Below are 17152 nucleotides of genomic sequence, written 5' to 3'. Positions count from 1 at the left end.
TGATAATTTTTTTGTAAAGCACTTGGATTTCCTTAAGGATTAAATGCACAGGGTAAAATTTTCAAAAGTGCAAGTGAATGGGCCCAAGGCTCTTATGTGCCTAAGTCACTTTTCAAAAGAGAATCAGGTTCCTAAATCAGTTAGATGCTGTTTTTATTCAGAGAATACATGTAAAATGTCATCCTCTCTTTCCATTTCCATTTCCATGTTTTTTCTTATTGCTGCCCCACAGAGGAGGAAGATGTTGAGGGAAATAAAAGTAAGGAGGCATTAGGTATGGGGTAGGTTGAAGAAAACTAGAAGCAATCGATAGGGTAGGGAATTAGAGAACAATAGAACACAGAGAAAGGTGAGAGAGAGCAATATAGAGGGGGTTGAATAGTTAATAACCTATCACCAGACTAGCTTCTTAGTGTGACTTTCTTAAGTTCTCTGGTTAGAGCAGGGGTAGGCGACCTATGGCACGTGTGCCGAAGGCGGCACTCGAGCTGATTTTCAGCGGCACTCACACTGCCCAGGTCCTGGCCACTGGTCTGGGGGGGCTCTTCATTTTAATTTAATTTTAAATGAAGCTTCTTAAACAGTTTAAAAACCTTATTTACTTTGCGTACAACAATAGTTTAGTTCTATATTATAGACTTATAGAAAGAGATCTTCTAAAAATGTTAAAATGTATTACTGGCACGTGAAACCTTAAATTAGAGTGAATAAATGAAGACTCGGCACACCACTTCTGAAAGGTTGCTGACCCCTGGGTTAGAGAATGAGGGGTTCATATAGAGAAGAGTAATGTAGAGAAGAGTAATCTCCTTTTTTTTGCCGTTCTCTTCCTGTCCCCAGTGGCAATCAGAGATTTTAAGAAGCATGTTTTCTGTTCAGGGCAGACATGCCCTAATCCTGACAGGTGCCTGGAACTCTTGCACTAACATTGCCCTGACCCCATCACATCACCCACACTCCTACTGCCTACAGTTAGCCTCCAGAACTGAGATGCATAGGGATTTTCCATTACCAATCTCCAGTTGCCATTGAAGTTCAAGCTACAGAAATGGCTAAGAAGTTCTCTAGGAGCGCTCTTTTCCATATTGGGTGTCCTCAGTTTTCTAAATATCCTATAACTGAAGAAAAACTTGTATCCCTCTTTTGGTGGTTCTGCTATATATTTTTGTCTTGTTCGGACTGTGAGTTCTAAGAGGGATGGTCCAATACTTAAAGTGCTGGTCTCTGCACTGGAATAGCTCTATTTCAAGCAGCTCTGATGTGTCCTTTACAGCAGTATTGCCAGCAGCTTCTGTGGCTTTGGCTTTGGCTTTCATTGGCGTCGCTGACCAGCATTACCACCACTTTTCTGGGTACTAATATTGAACATGGTACTGTTGGCACCCTATATCATTCCAGTAGCAGCCAGTCAGTGCAGAGGTGCTACCACCAGAAGCACAAGTGGCAGACACTTGATAACAGAGAGATTCCTTGTGTGTGGAGTCAGAAACTATATTGTGCACTCTCTGCTGCTCCCTTTGACTGGTCACCCTTTTTCCTTTTTGCTAGAATCATTCAGAATTAGTCCACGCAGAAGTTCTGCTTGATAAGAAACTTCTAGTGTAAAACTTGACGATAGCTCAGATTGTAAATTCATATCAGTTACTTTAAAATAATTGTAATTCTCTAGGAAGGCCAGATATTCAGCACACTACTGAAGTCACATGCAGGGTGCTTGTCACTCAGTGTTCAGTACCTCTGGGAAGGTCTGAGACAAGAGCTGGTAACTCAAGTAGATGAGTTACCAGCTATGCTGGGCCCTGAGTGTGGGGCAAATTGGGCAGGAGAAGCTAGAGGAGCCCCCCTAGTGGATGCCCAGCCCCCTCCCAAGGGTTTGGGACAGACTCGTGGCTAGCAGCTCTGAGTTCAATGGGAAGGCCAAATATTCAGAGTTTGTTTGTTAAAACTTGGGTACACCACACCCATCAGTGTAGATTATGGATCCCAGTTCATACACATGATATGCTGAAATACGCAGCAGTTGATAGACAGCAGCTTAATTTAGGTTCAGTTGCGCTATGTTGAAACAAAGGCCACTATGATTTTGGAACTGCATATGCAAAGTGTCTCTCCTTGATACAGCTCTGGTGAGACCACACAAAGAATGCAGTATTTGGTTCTGGGCACCTCATGACAAGAAAAATGTATGAAGTGCTGGAGAGGCTAATTTCAAAAGGGAAACTGGAAGAACTTAACATAGTCGTTCCATTAGGTCTCATTGCACTTCGTATAAAGTTGAAATTTGTTGTCGCTTTCAAGCTCCTACATCATATGATAGCTGCTGTCTGCCTCGCTGACCTGGTCTCCTATTATATTCCCCCAGCAACTTCTTCATTCCACCACTGCTACCAGATTGAATACCCTGATTGACTCCTCTTCTAAAATTCTCTGTAAGAATGCTCTCTGGATGTCTTCCCTACTGAAAATTCCTTCCCTTCAGTCATATCCCTCCTGAAAACTCACTTCTTTCATTTCACCTACAAGGTTTACAAAAAAAAAGTGACATGATTTATTAGGCTGACTTTTTATTTGACACCCTTGGCTGCTTCTTTTCCTCTCCCTTAAATGGTTAGGTAAAGAGCAGAACAATTGTCATTGCATACTCTTTGGGACAGGCTATATGGGGCAGATTTGCAGAGATGCTAATTCCTATCAGTCTTTGTAAATCTCCTCCGTGTTTTTGTGTTTTGTTATGGTTTTTTGTGAGGCACCTAGCACAATTTGGGGCACTTAAAACTGATGATAATATCTAGGCTGGCTAAGTGTCACAAGAAAGGAATATAACCAGGAACATGTATTGGAAGAAGGTAACCATCAGAGAAGGAGAAAAGTTGCTTAGAACAATCAGAGAGTACAAAGAAGAGGAACATTTTGGTGAACAATTTCTAAACAACCTATCTGACTGTGTAACTGTGTCTCAGCAGAAGTACTGGTAGCTTCCTCACTTGAACTAGACCAGATGATTCACATGACAAAATGCCGTAGGAGACAATCCTATATTGAATAGAGATAGACCCGGTGACTTTATAGGATCAGCTTTTACGATGTCTTTTTTGGTCTCCTTAGCAGTGTGGTTGTTTTCCTTTTCCAGGTATCATACAGGCTTTTTGAAGACATGGGGCTGTTTGAAGCCTTTAAGATTCCAGAGCGGGAGTTCATGAATTACTTTCATGCCTTGGAGTGCGGATACCGAGAGATACCATGTAAGTAAAACTCCAGGTCCAATAAGAGTCTCTTGCTGTCATGGTATAATTCCCCACTCTGAACCTTAGCGTCCAAAAGATGGGGTACCAGCATGAATTCCTCTAAGCTCAATTACCAGCTTAGTACTTGTAGCGCTGCCACCAACCAGGAATTCCAGTGCCTGGTACACTCTGGTCCCCCCAAAACCTTGCCTGGGGACCCCCAAGACCCAGTCCCCCAGATCTTAACACAAGGAAAGTAAACCCTTTCCCTCATCGTTGCCTCTCCCAGGCTTCCCCTCCCTGAGTTACCCTGGAAGATTACTGTGATTCAAACTCCTTGAATCTTAAAACAGAGAGGAAAATCCACCTTCCCCCCTCCTTCTTTCTCCCCCTCCCAGACTCTCCCTGAGAGAGACAGTAATCCTAACACTGAGAGAAAATTAACCTTTCTCTCCCTCTTCCCTCCTTTCTCCCCACCAATTCCCTGGTGGATTCAGACCCAGTCCCCTGAGGTCTCACCAGAATAAAAAAACAATCAGGTTCTTAAGCAAGAAAAGCTTTTAATTAAAGAAAGAAAAAACAATTAAAATTCTTTGTAAATTTAAGATGGAATATGTTACAGGGTCTTTCAGCTATAGACACTGGGAATACCCTCCCAGCCTAAGTATACAAGTACAAATTAAAATCCTTTCAGCAAAATACAAATTTGAACTCCTTCCAGCCAAATACACATTTGCAAATAAAGAAAACAAACATAAGCCTAACTCGCCTATCTACCTAGTACTTACTGTTCTGAGCACATAAGAGCCTGTATCAGAGAGATTGGAGAGAAACCTGGTTGCACGTCTGGTCCCTCTGAGCCCCCAGAATGAACAACAACCAAAATCTAACAGCACACACAAAAACTTCCCTCCCTCAAGATTTGAAAGTATCCTGTCCCCTGATTGGTCCTTGGTCAGGTGACAGCCAGGCTCACTGATCTTGTTAACCCTTTACAAGCAAAAGAGATATGAAGTACTTCTGTTCTATTAACTCTTACTTATCTGTTTATGACACTTTCTCAGATGTCTTTGACTTTTGACATGTTCAGTAACTATTTTTTATACATTCTTTCCTCTCCCTAGTCACCACAGCCATTTCTTCTTTCAAGGGCTGCATTTTGTCTCCTACCTCTTAACTAAATGCATAAGAGTAGTACTCCTCTTTTGGTGTACAGGATGTGATGTACGCAAAGCTTTGTGCATTGTTAAGAGTGTCCCACAATTCTGTCAATACATGCAACACTGCTAAGCTAATTGCCTCCTATGCAGAGGCTCTTCCTGAACTCTGCCCTCACGTTTCCATCTGTTTGTCTTTTAGGGTTTTGGTTTTGGGTTTTTTTTTATTTTACTTCATAGAAACTCTGTGTAAATCTCAGGTAGTAAGATGGCTCCCATTTTGAGAGTTTATAGGTATCAGGGAATGTTCTATCTAGCCATGTTTGTTATTGGTTGGTATTATTGTTGGAATGGTTGCTCTCCCACCCGATTCCCACTCCCACAGGAGAGTTGAGTTAGAGATATGCACACTGTGATATGCTTCCACACAAAAGATCTTATAGAACAGTGATTTTAAACCTGTGGGCTTGGACTCCTGGCATAACTTTCAGCAGACATCCCAGCTCTTCTGTGCTCGCTATCTATGGATTCAGAAGCAATTATACTCATAGGTATCTCTGCAGTAAATCATATAGCTATATATTATATAGAAAATGTTGGAAGTTATTGAGATACATTTACTGGGAATATCTGTATAGAAATATATAAGCTATATTTTTAAGATTCTTAGGATTCTGTCCCAGAATTTTATTATCTCTGCCAAAGAAATATAACATTTAAGTTCCCCCGGATTTGAAGGGCCTTTTATCTACATGTTGCATTGTTGGAGATTGATACCAGAGCTGAACAAAATCTATATAAGGGCTTGTGTTTGTTGTGGTGTTAGCTCAAGATGTAATTCTAGTGTTGTCCTTAGTCTGACTCCCATCCCCACGCACAAATCTCCAGCTCAATTTAAATAGTTCTTTGCTTTAAGCTTGAGCTAGCTGGCCTGTCAGGGGTGTTTGGATTGAAGCTCAAGGGCTGCTGATGCTCAAGCTAGTGATGCAGCAGGGATGCAGCTACAGGCAACAACTTGAGTTAGCCCAGCTGGTCAGATGCTAATCCAATCACCCTGTAGCCTGAGTGTTGTTTCAAGATGTGGCTGCTCTCACTCAAGCAAGACTAGTGGGATAACTCAAGCTAATCATTGCAGTGAAAACAAGCTCTTATTGTTAGAGACTGGGAGAAATCCTGGCCACCATGACATGAAGGGGAGTCTTTCCACTGATTTTAAAGGAACCAATATTTTACCCTTTGTATTGATCGGATGATACTTGCATAACAAAAGGCTGGGGAAGTAGAAGGGAGCAGGGCTCTCATTCCTAGGCTCAAAGCTCCCTCTCTTCTCTCTTGCGTGGGGGAGTAGTTCTCCCTCATGGCTTCCCCTCTTCGTGCTTGGTGTATAAAAACTCCCCCTCCAGTAGCAACCTCGTAGTCAAAGGAAAGCTGAAAACTTACAGAATTGTAAAATAAGCGGGGGTCCTCAGATCTTGTAATGTCTATTGTTTTTTTGCTGTTTCTTGAACTGAAACTCTCTGGAAGTTCCCGTTCTAGCCAGTAGATGGTGCTGCATGCCCTCTGATAGAATCCGCATGTTTAATAATTGTGTCATCGATTGCCTTGATTTGTATCATAGATCACAACAGAATTCATGCGACTGATGTTCTACATGCTGTTTGGTACCTTACTACTCAGCCTATCCCAGGACTCCCAACTGTGGTTAATGACCATGGGTCAGCAAGTGATTCAGGTATTCTTTTTAATATACTGTTTTTTTTCAGGACATGAGTTGTGGAATACTGTACATTTCATTTGCTAGAGATAAATCACCAAATGAGGAAGCTGCATAGGGAGGACTTTCAAGCAATTTCAGTAATATAAATTCGATATTTAATGCGTGCTAGAATATTTATTTGTGTTTTGCAATTGTGGTAGACCAATTCTTTCCAGTGGATTTCCATCAACTATACTTAAGGCCCTACCTAAGTATTGGTTGGAGGGGAGTGATAGTTCAGTGGCTTGAGCATTGGCCTACTTAAACCCAGGGTTGTGAGTTCAGCCCTTGAGGGGGCCACTTAGGGATCTGGGGCAAGATCAGTACTTGTTCCTGCTAGCGAAGGCAAGGGGCTGGACTCAATGAACCTTTGGGGCCCTTCCAGTTCTATGAGATAGGTATATCTCTCTCTATGTTTTTTTATTATTATTTTTACCAAATTCATGGCCGTGAAAAACACCTCACAGGCCATGAAATCCGGTCTGCCCTGTGAAATCTTGCTGTTGTAGGAGTGTCGCAGTATTGCCACCCTTACTTCTACACTACCTTCAGAGCTGGACAGACAGAATGTGGCAGCTACTGGCCAAGTGTCCCACTCTGAAGGCAGAGCCACCACCACCAGCAGCACAGAAATATGGGTGGCAATACCACAACTCCCCTACAATAGCCTTGCAATCCCCCCATGACCTCCTTTTGAGTCAGGACACCTATGGTTACAACACTGTGAAATTTCAGATTTCAGTATCTGAACCTGTGACATTTAAGATGCTTAAAATCCTAGGACTGTGAAATTTACCAAAATGAACCACCATGAATTTGGTAGGGTCCCAACTATACTGTAGAAGCACAGTATTTCACACGTAAAAATATGTGAATTCAAGACTTTTGTAAGCTTTGTAGGACCATCTTACTTTTTCATGTTCTTTTTAAGCCCTTTCTTTCTACAAGTCACTTAAGTGATGACACCAGTGGTGTCTGCAAGTAAGCGGAGCTGGTGCGTATTGTTAATGAACACTTGGGATCTTTTGGGTGGAGAGATGTTTTACAAAAAATATTTTTTGAAAGACATTCACTCATAAGAATTATAATAGCAGAATTACCATAGCCAGGTGTCTGGCTAGTCCAGTATCTGCCTCTGAAAGTGATCTGTTCCAGAAATCTCAGACTGTCTCCACTGCCTGAGCTTAAAGACCCACATCTGTTAGCTTAAAGTCTGTAAATAACTCATAAACCTCTATGTGGTCCGGCCACTGGAGGGAAACAGAGAGCCATGCTATGCAAACGTGGATTAGCTAAGAAACGCTGGGCTGGTCGTTGATTAATGCCTCACAATTAATTAATTAATTGCACATAAATTTACAGTGTTATGATTAGGTTTAGAAGGTTTGATTTTTACTGGGAAATATTAGTGAATGTCGATTTCACAGTGCACACGCAAACTAACGAAAAAATATTTTCATTGATATTAATCAAAATTATAGATAGGCAAAGTAAGAAAAATGCTGCTAGAGAACCTCTAAGAATTTGATTTAAGGATATTTACTATGTGTATTTTGACATGTGATGTTGACAGTTTGTGTTTATCGGTTTTATAAAGATTTAACTTTTTGAATCCCAACATCTACTGTCACTAAATAATTATTGTCTGACCCCCATTATTTTCTGCAAAATTTACAATCATAAAAAGAGGAGGAAAATGCTTAAAACCCAGAATTTTGCACAACTGAGAAAATTTAAATTAAAAATGGGGAAAAAATGCTTAAAAATAAACGTTAATATTATCCATCAGAATTGTAAAAAAATAAACATCCAATTGTGCCAACTCTAGTTAGGGTAACAGTCATTTTCAAGTTGCTGGGACATACACAAAATACCAGAAATCATTGAGTTCAGTATTTCTGCACTGGGATACTAGACCTTATCTGAGATGATTGTTTTTGGTCAAATGTTTTGGGGGGTTTTGTGACACACAGGCACACAATTTTGCTCATGGTCTATATTTTCAATAAGTAATTAATACTCAGTAAGGGACTCTATTTCTGCTCAGATTCTGATAGTGGAATCACTCATGGCCATATGGGATATGTGTTTTCGAAGATGTACACACCTGCAGATGAGAGTTACGGCTGCCTAGCTGGCAACATCCCTGCCCTAGAATTGATGGCACTTTATGTAGCTGCAGCCATGCATGATTATGATCATCCAGGAAGGACCAATGCCTTTTTGGTTGCAACCAGTGCGCCTCAGGTAAGTCTTGAGCCATGTTTTTAAAGTCTGCATAATTGTCAAAGACTTTTGAGCACAGCTTTTCATTGTCAAGGGTGTTACTGGCTTGCATTGGGTACTCGCCTGATGTAAACTATGAAATTGTTAACATTGACTACTGTATTTCTCATTGCACAAATTGTGATTGTTCCACAATATGTTGTGGAGCATGGTTACACTTAAACTATGCACACCAACAGCACTAAGAATCTCTTTAATTTGGGGCTAGGTGATTTTTTCTATTTATCTTACTGATGGATTTGTTGATTTAAAAAAAACATTTGGAGGAAGAGAGGATACATTTCTGTCAGTTCATATGGAACTCCTAACTTCTGTGCAGTGAATGCACTGACTTCATATGTAGTGACACACAGAATGGTATAATTAAGAGGCTCCTTGTTTTTTCATATTTTTCTGTGTACAGGAGAGGTCAGATTTTGCACCAGCTATTTCTCTGATTGCTCATCTGTGGTAGCATTTGAGCACCTCATGACCAATAATGAATTTATCTTTACTTCCCTACCTCACTAGAAATTAGTATTCTTACCTCCTATTTATAGATATAGCACTAATGCGACGGGACATTAAATGAGTTGCACAAGGTCACAAGAAGTCTGTGTCAGTGCTGGCCACTAAATTCAGATTTCCTGAATCCCAGTCCATTGTCTTAACCAGAAGACTGTCCTTCCATCCTTTACGTCCCAAACCACAGTGTAGCTTCAGCATACTCTGTTAAAAAAAAAAAAAAAAAAAAAAGAGCTTATGATTGTTATTTTTGGAAGGAAAGGAAGGTGAGCTAGTGGTTATGGACCTGGACTGTGACTCAGAAAACCTGAGTTCAGTTCTCAGCTGGGACACAGACTTCCTGTGTGACCGTAGGCAAGTCACTTGGCCTCACTGTGCCTCAGTTTCCCATCAATAATATGTGGATAGTACTTCTCTACCTCACAAGGATGTTGGGAGGATGAAATCCATTGATGTTAGTGAGGTACTATGCCCGTATCAGTAGAGAGGAAAGCTCCTCCTGCATTCTCCTAAGATCCAGCCAAAAAACACTTGTTCTGGTTAAACAGTTGTAAAAGTCAGGAATAGAAGTTAGATGATAGCTCTTAATGTACAGTACTTACTGGGTTGCAAATAAATGAATGGACAGCATCAGAGTCCCTGTTGGATTTCGTTTCACTTTGGTATCACTTGAAGTCCACAAAGTTTCAGTTCGGATCTGGTTCCTCCCCTCTTTTGATCACTTGCTTTGCTACCAGAACAGCAGCAGCAGCTTTGAGGAATAGCAAAGTGCTGCTGCCCAGCCAAAAATCTCCCCTCAAGAGTGATCCCATCTGGTATATGTGTTTACAAAGGTGACATGTTTACTCTGTGGCTAAGCAGAATGGGCTGCTCACAGCAATCAAATTTTGCAACACGATCTACGCAGTGATGAACTGTGATGGCTTCAGAAGACTATAACAATACTGCTTTGACACTGGCGGTAATGAAAAAATGATATTCAAGTATGTACTTGAATATATATATAGACACATCTCCACAAAACTAAATAAAAACGCTATTTATTCACAGGCAAATTTGGTATTTCTCTCCTTATGCTAAACAGTCAAGAGATTGTGGCTGAAATTCAAGCAGAATTTGACCATGCGACTTTAAATCCTGGACCAGTACAGGACTATTCCCTAACATATATTCCCTAGTGCTTTCTTTAATCTAGTTTCTGAATGGAGCATCATCATTTCTCAGAGCATCATCATTTCAACATCAGTGGAATTTTAACCAACTGGGGATTTTGGTGTTGCAGGGTCTGTTAGGTCATATATGTATAAAATACGGGAGCTAGAAGTTCACATATTAGTGTGATGGGAACTATATAACCATACTAGATTGAAAGAACCATTTAGAAGCTCCACCCACAAAACACCATTGCTCTTGAAGATTGAAGCTCTGTGAAGTGGTGGAAGTACTATTATACAGGGCCAGCTCCAGACACCAGTCTACCAAGCACGTGCTTGGGGCGGCACCTTGGGGCGAGGCAGCGCTCGGGGGGTTTTCTTTTGTTTGGCTGGCGTGGCACTGGGGGGGGGGCTTGGGCAGTGTGGCGTGGCACTGAGGGGAGGCGGGGACTTGGGCGGCGCTGCACTCGGCGGGGGCGGGCTTCAGCAGCACGGTGCTCAGGGGGCGGGGACTTGGGCGGTGCTGCGCTCGGCGGGGGCGGGCTTCAGCGGCACGGCACTCAGGGGGCGGGGACTTGGGCGGTGCGATGCTCGGGGGGGTGGGGACTTGGGCAGCGCGGCACTTGGGGAGGGGTTTGGCAGCACGGCACTCGTGAGGGTGGGGCGGCGCTCTTTTTTTTTGGTTGGGACAGCAGAAATGTTAGAGCCAGCTCTGCTATTATATGTAATATATTTTCATTAATGGCTAATATTAAAGTTTGCATCTGTGTGTTTGTGTAAAATATATATAACATACATGCGCGTGTGTTTGGGTCTTACACTCCAAAGGATCTCCTATTTCCAGTTGACCACTGCTATATAGTGAATTTATCTGCTCTCTGCCAATGTATTCATGACTAATATAAAACACCAGATTAACTCATCACAGCATGGGTCAACCAGAAATGGGAGATTGTCTAGAGTACAAGAGCTGGGTCTTCCAAATCAGTCTTAACCACCGCTAGGAAATAGATATACAACTGCTGTTACTGCTGTCAGAAATTAACACTCCTTAAAATCTCTGCAAATTTTTTTTAAAGACTTGATCCTTTCTCTCATTTCTCCCATCATCAAAAGTCATTTCATTATTCCAATAGTCATTCTTATTTCATGTTTTTCTGTTTCAGACACTAGGAGGATTCTTAATTCTTAAATCAGTGTATTGTTTCCACAGGCTGTGCTGTATAACGACCGCTCTGTTTTGGAGAACCATCATGCAGCTGCTGCATGGAATCTTTTCATGTCCAGGCCAGAGTATAACTTCTTAGTCAACCTTGATCATGTGGAATTCAAGCATTTCCGCTTCCTTGTAATTGAGGCCATTTTGGCCACTGACCTGAAGAAACACTTCGATTTTGTAGCCAGATTCAATGCCAAGGTAATAAGAAATTCTAATTTCCAATGCTTTCTAAAGGGAAAGAGGATTCTTCTTGCCCTTCTGCACATCAAATGAGTCACCAGCGGGAAAGATGACTAAAAAGTCAGCCCCACAGCTCCATTCAGTGAATAGTGATACTGAAACAGTAACAGGTATTTCTCAAAACACGTTCTGAACAATTTTTCATAATATTCATTTAGCTATCTAAGCTATTGAAAATTACCAGAAATTAGTTACTTTAACTGGATATTAAGCTGCATCACTCAGCAACATGGTATTGCCTCTCTCTCTGTGGATACACTGATGAAGGAATGACATGGAGAAAGCTTGGAACCTATGAGCGTGTGATCAGTTTTGTTTTCCATTTCTCCTTAACCATTCTCTCTCTTTTATAAACATCTTATGTATTGTGTTAAGAACCTAGTCCAAACATTTCAGTTAGGCAGCTAAATCCATAGTAAGGTACCTAAATAAGTGAACTAACTTTTCGGAGGTGCTGAACACTCTCATACCCCACTAAAATCAGACAGATCGGTGGGTTCTCAGCATCTCTGCAAATCAGGTCAGATGGAGCCCAATCCAAAGCTCACTGCAAGTCAATAGAAGGACTCCCATTAATGTCAGTGGGAGCTGAATTTGATGCCTACATCACTGATTTTGGTGCCTTGATTTAGACACCTGGATTTGATAACTTTGTCCTAAATTTTCATTTTTGTGAGGTTAAATAGCCAGAGAAAAAGGATGAGTTAAAGCCAGAGGTATTATAGCTCTAGATCCAGCAACAAAACGTGATATATATGAGAAATAGGCAAGCTGGCCACCCATTAGTACCCTGCCAGACATAACTTGGACGTGCTCAACATTAAACTTGGTTTAAATTTATGTGGCAGGTGGACAGTAGATGTCACATGTGAAGGTGATATTTGCACTCTCTCAGAAGAGGAAATCAGTTGGATGGCTTGAAGTGGCAGGTCCTATTGACTGACTATAGATTTGTAATGACAATTGGCTGCCCCACTATGTTGGGTCATTGGATAGTGAGAGTGGTTACACAATAAAAAGTGGGAGGAATAGCTGAAAATATTAACCAAATAAAACTTTCTGTGCTAAATTTGTCTCTTCATTAAAGGAAATTATCTATCATTCTTAGTGATTTAATCAGTCATTTATATTGCAGAAGTGCCTACAGGCCACAGTCAGAGATCAGGGCCTATTTATGCTGGGCTGCAGGCAGCCCCCAAAAGCTTGCAGTCTGAAATGTGCAGTGGACAAAAGTGGATATAACAAACATGTAGGGGGAAGACTAGGTAACACTGAGGAAGTCGTGTATGATGTCATAAGGAGTGGTCTTAGCATACCAGCTTCCATTGTCAAGTGTTTTGTAGACATTGAAACAGGTAAATTCTACGGAGAGATTTGAATGAAGACAATGACACAGATATTCATGGGGAGCTTCTCCCATGCATAAAGGGTGGTATGGGAGAAAGGGTGAAGGTGAGAAAGGGTGAAGGTGCTTTAGGGAAAACTGAACTAATGGGCAATGAAGGCTGATATTATTGGCACAGTGGAGGTAGGATACATAGTCACATCATTAGAATACTGGAGAGAGAAACCACTTTGGCAGAAATGTGAAGCCCTTGATTTCCCTGTGCCTTACCGCTGCCTATTTGATCTTGTACTGAGAGACTAAAGCTGCTTCATGATTTAAATTATAGTTGTGGTCACGTTAGATCACAAGAGAACCCTTTTGTTTTAAAAGGGACAAAATAATATGTGTCAGGTTTTTTTTGGTGGGGGAACTCTTTCAAACACATTAAGCCCAAATAGAAAAGAATTGTAGGCCTTGTCTGTCTACACACAAGCCTGCACCAGTTTAACTAAAATTGGTTTTAGAACACACCTCTAGTTAAATTGGTGCAACTTTGTATATAAATAAGGCCATCGTTTCTTAGAAAATGTAGGTTTGTCTTCTGTTGTTAATGCTTTAGAGCCAGAGTATTAATTGCTAAATAATTATATTATTCCTAATTATCTATCTCAAGCCTTAATTATTGGCACTTCCTCTTTTTCATGCTTGATCTATACTCTTAAATTACAAACCAGGGCAAACCCACCTATTTAGATTTGTAGTTTGCATTCAGTAGCTGAGCATTTTTAGCACATCACAGGATAAGATTTTCCTCTTACCATGGGCTATTGTAATGGTTTTACCCCTTTGTGTATCTTCCAGGTGAATGATGATGTTGGAATTGACTGGGCTAATGAAAATGACCGCTTGCTGGTTTGTCAAATGTGCATCAAACTGGCTGACATCAATGGGCCTGCCAAATGCAAAGACTTGCATCTGCAGTGGACAGAGGGCATTGTTAATGAATTCTATGAACAGGTAAATGTGTGCCCAAAGCAGGAATGAATTTACTTTCTGTCCTAAATTATTCTGTAGTGTGGCTGCGTTTTAGCCTGGAGTTGATTGCATTTCAGTGCTTGGTGAAATTACTTTTATTTTTAACGAAAGTTTGAGGAATACACTTTCTGTTTTTGCATTAACTATGCCCTTTTCAAGGTTCATGATGGCATTCAAGAACAGAATACCATAGCTTGGTTTGCAGGGAACTGGAAGCAAAGCAACCCCCTCGTATTCCCTTGGAAGTTTGAGTTCTGAGGGAGCCCTGATCTTAATCGTTTTCAGTTAGAATTAGAGAACACCTGTTTTGCCCGTTTAGCACTGCCTGTATTCAGGGGAACTATCCCACTGCATCCAGGGCCAGTTTCCCCCCTGAGTTTTCAGGGGTAATGATACCATATATCTTAAGTGATTGGGAATGGGCCAGCAAGCTGAGCCACTGCCCCTCAAGGCCCAAGAATCTTCTGGAAATGGCTGGACAGTGACCCAGAGGTTGCATGTTAAGCACGGCAGAGTGCTGACTGCCCCTGGTTTTAGCGTATTAGCGACTGCATTGGGAAAGGGCTGACTTCTCTCTGCTCTCTGGTAGTATATGTAGGGGGAGTGAGATGAAGAAAAATTCAAGCATTTATCTGGCCTCTTCTTTCAAAACACCCGAGGATGCAAGAGGACACTGGCCTCTGCATAAATATAAGGCTAATTATTAAAAATAAATCCTACTGCAAGAGAAAGTTCTGCCATAATCTCCTGGATTTTCCTCCAGGACTGTGTTCTTATTATTTGTTTGCTGCACCTCATTGTATCTCACATAAAGAGATGCAGTCATTTAAACTCCACTGCATACAAATCAGATATAATGATGTGGCTCACATTGGATCCGTCACAGCTGATGGCATGCACAGTATATGTTCTGGAACACTAAAGGCAGCAACGTCATAAAAGCTGCTGACAAGGAATCCTAAAACAAGATCAGCAAAAGCATTATGATGTTGTGTGCTTTACAGTAGTTTCATTCCATCTGCACACTCTGATTAAGGTTTTATCTTCGTTGTCCTTGCTCTCAGCCTTCCTTTTAGGATGGGCACTATATAGTACCATTTGATTCTTGGCTTGAAAGTGACTTCCAACATGGCTGATAGCCAGAAACATTCTATTAAATTGTTAGAGATTTTTGATCAATGCACTTTGTGCCTGAAAAAATCAATGCTTCTGAGTACTTTATGCAATATGCTTTTCATTATGTCCTTTGAATGACATTAGTTGCCATACCAACATGATGTATAGTAGCAATTTTTCTCCAGAACCTGCTGCAGGTATTAAAGACAATGGGCTCATACGTATCAACTGATTTATTCTAACTGTGGATCTAGCCAACAACCTATTACCTTTCCCACTCCCCCAGTCCCTAACACAACTGTGTATTTTAGGGAAAACGTCCAGTTTCTCATTTTTGAAAGGAAGACTTATAAGGGATACGCCAGTCTCCCCAAAGTAGGTTTGCTATAAAAATGGATTGCAAATGTACAATGTAATTCATATCTTATTGCCCTTATATAAATCCATGGTACACCCACATCTTGAATACTGCATACAAATGTGGTCTCCCCATCTCAAAAAAGATATACTGGCATTAGAAAAGGTTCAGAGAAGGGCAACTAAAATGATTAGGGGTTTGGAACGGGTCCCATATGAGGAGAGATTAAAAAGGCTAGGACTTTTCAGCTTGGAAAAGAGGAGACTAAGGGGGGATATGATAGAGGTATATAAAATCATGAGTGGTGTGGAGAAAGTGAATAAGGAAAAGTTATTTACTTGTTCCCATGATATAAGAACTAGGGGCCACCAAATGAAATTAATGGGCACCAGGCTTAAAACAAATAAAAGGAATTTCTTCTTCACACAGTCAACCTGTGGAACTCCTTGCCTGAGAAGGTTGTGAAGGCTAGGACTATAACAGCATTTAAAAGAGAACTGGATAAATTCGTGGAGGTTAAGTCCGTTAATGGCTATTAGCCACGATGGGTAAGGAATGGTGTCCCTAGCCTCTGTTTGTCAGAGGGTGGAGATAGATGGCAGGAGAGAGATCACTTGATCATTACCTGATAGGTTCACTCCCTCTGGGACACCTAGCATTGGTCACTGTCGGTAGACAGGCTGCTGCGCTGGATGGACCTTTGGTCTGACCACTTTTTTGTTCTTATGTTCAGCATATGCCATGAAAATCGGGAGCCATTCTTGACAGCATCCCCTTCATTAAAAAACAGAAGTGTACCGGGCTTTGAAGAATTACATCTCTGTACGAATTCTAAGTGTTATCAAAAACGTATTATATTTAAATTTAGAAAAACACACAATATTGTTGAAGTATGTTTAATGGGGTTTAATGTTGATATTTAAAGGAAGACCAGTGAGACGTGTGTTGTTTCCAACTGTAAATCGAGCTCATAATCAAGCTTGAAAGAATTAAGCTTGATTAATGTTAAACTTTTCATCAGTCGACTTTCTTCCCAACATTGACAACTTCTTCATGTGAAATCTGAGATGTCATGCTGTGAAGGAGAGAGAACTGCCATCTCTGGATAATCCACTTGTTATCTCAGGAATGTGCACACACATTGGTTTTGAGATAATGATGGGAGGGGGGAGATCAAATATTTGATAGCTGAGCACTGAATTGTGTGTATCTTGTTAGAAAATGCAGGAAAGCTGGAAGTGAGGCGTTCATCAAAGTTTAGCCCTATACTCTTTGTGTTTCCCTTTTCTCAAAAGGGAGATGATTCAGTTAACCAGATCTTGGATTCTTAGAGAAACTAGGCACTTGGAAACAAATTCAACATGGTTGTAATGTCTTAGAAATTGACTGTGGATCTTCAGTAATGTTCATGAACTGTTTTTTTATTTCTCAAATTTAGGTCTCCACAATCTAGTCACATCAGTTTGCATAACAAGTCATATGCATTATCAATTATTATTTTATTATAGGACCAACTCTTATAATAAAGGAATTTTGCTGCACTAGGGATGACTGAAAAAGAACATGAGTGTTTGGCTCATACAGTGGGCCTTGGTAGAAAACTAACTCTTCCATCAGAGCACCAGGAGGGGGCCCTCCCCCAAAAGAAATCTAGCAAAGGGACATGCAGAGGATCTTGCATTTTTGAATGACCCTGCATTGACACGTTCATTACAACATTCCTCAGGAAACGAGTGACTATGGCCTGAAGCTTGGCAGGTCAAAGAAACACAAAAG

General features: G+C 41.0%; 1 protein-coding gene across 1 annotated transcript in view; it reads left to right on the top strand.

Moving 5' to 3' along the window:
• PDE3A (phosphodiesterase 3A) overlaps positions 1-17152 on the top strand; it is a 366695-nt gene that overhangs the window by 336353 nt on the left and 13190 nt on the right. Inside the window, 5 exon segments of the mRNA XM_030541750.1 lie at positions 3131-3242; positions 6000-6113; positions 8185-8384; positions 11295-11498; positions 13729-13884. Of these exon segments, the coding sequence (XP_030397610.1) occupies positions 3131-3242; positions 6000-6113; positions 8185-8384; positions 11295-11498; positions 13729-13884 (786 nt within the window).

The sequence above is a fragment of the Gopherus evgoodei genome, chromosome 1 (assembly GCF_007399415.2).
Source record: "Gopherus evgoodei ecotype Sinaloan lineage chromosome 1, rGopEvg1_v1.p, whole genome shotgun sequence".
Taxonomy (NCBI): domain Eukaryota; kingdom Metazoa; phylum Chordata; order Testudines; family Testudinidae; genus Gopherus; species Gopherus evgoodei.
The sequence above is the reverse complement of the archived record's forward strand: the minus strand, read 5'-3'. Positions and strand labels throughout refer to the sequence as shown.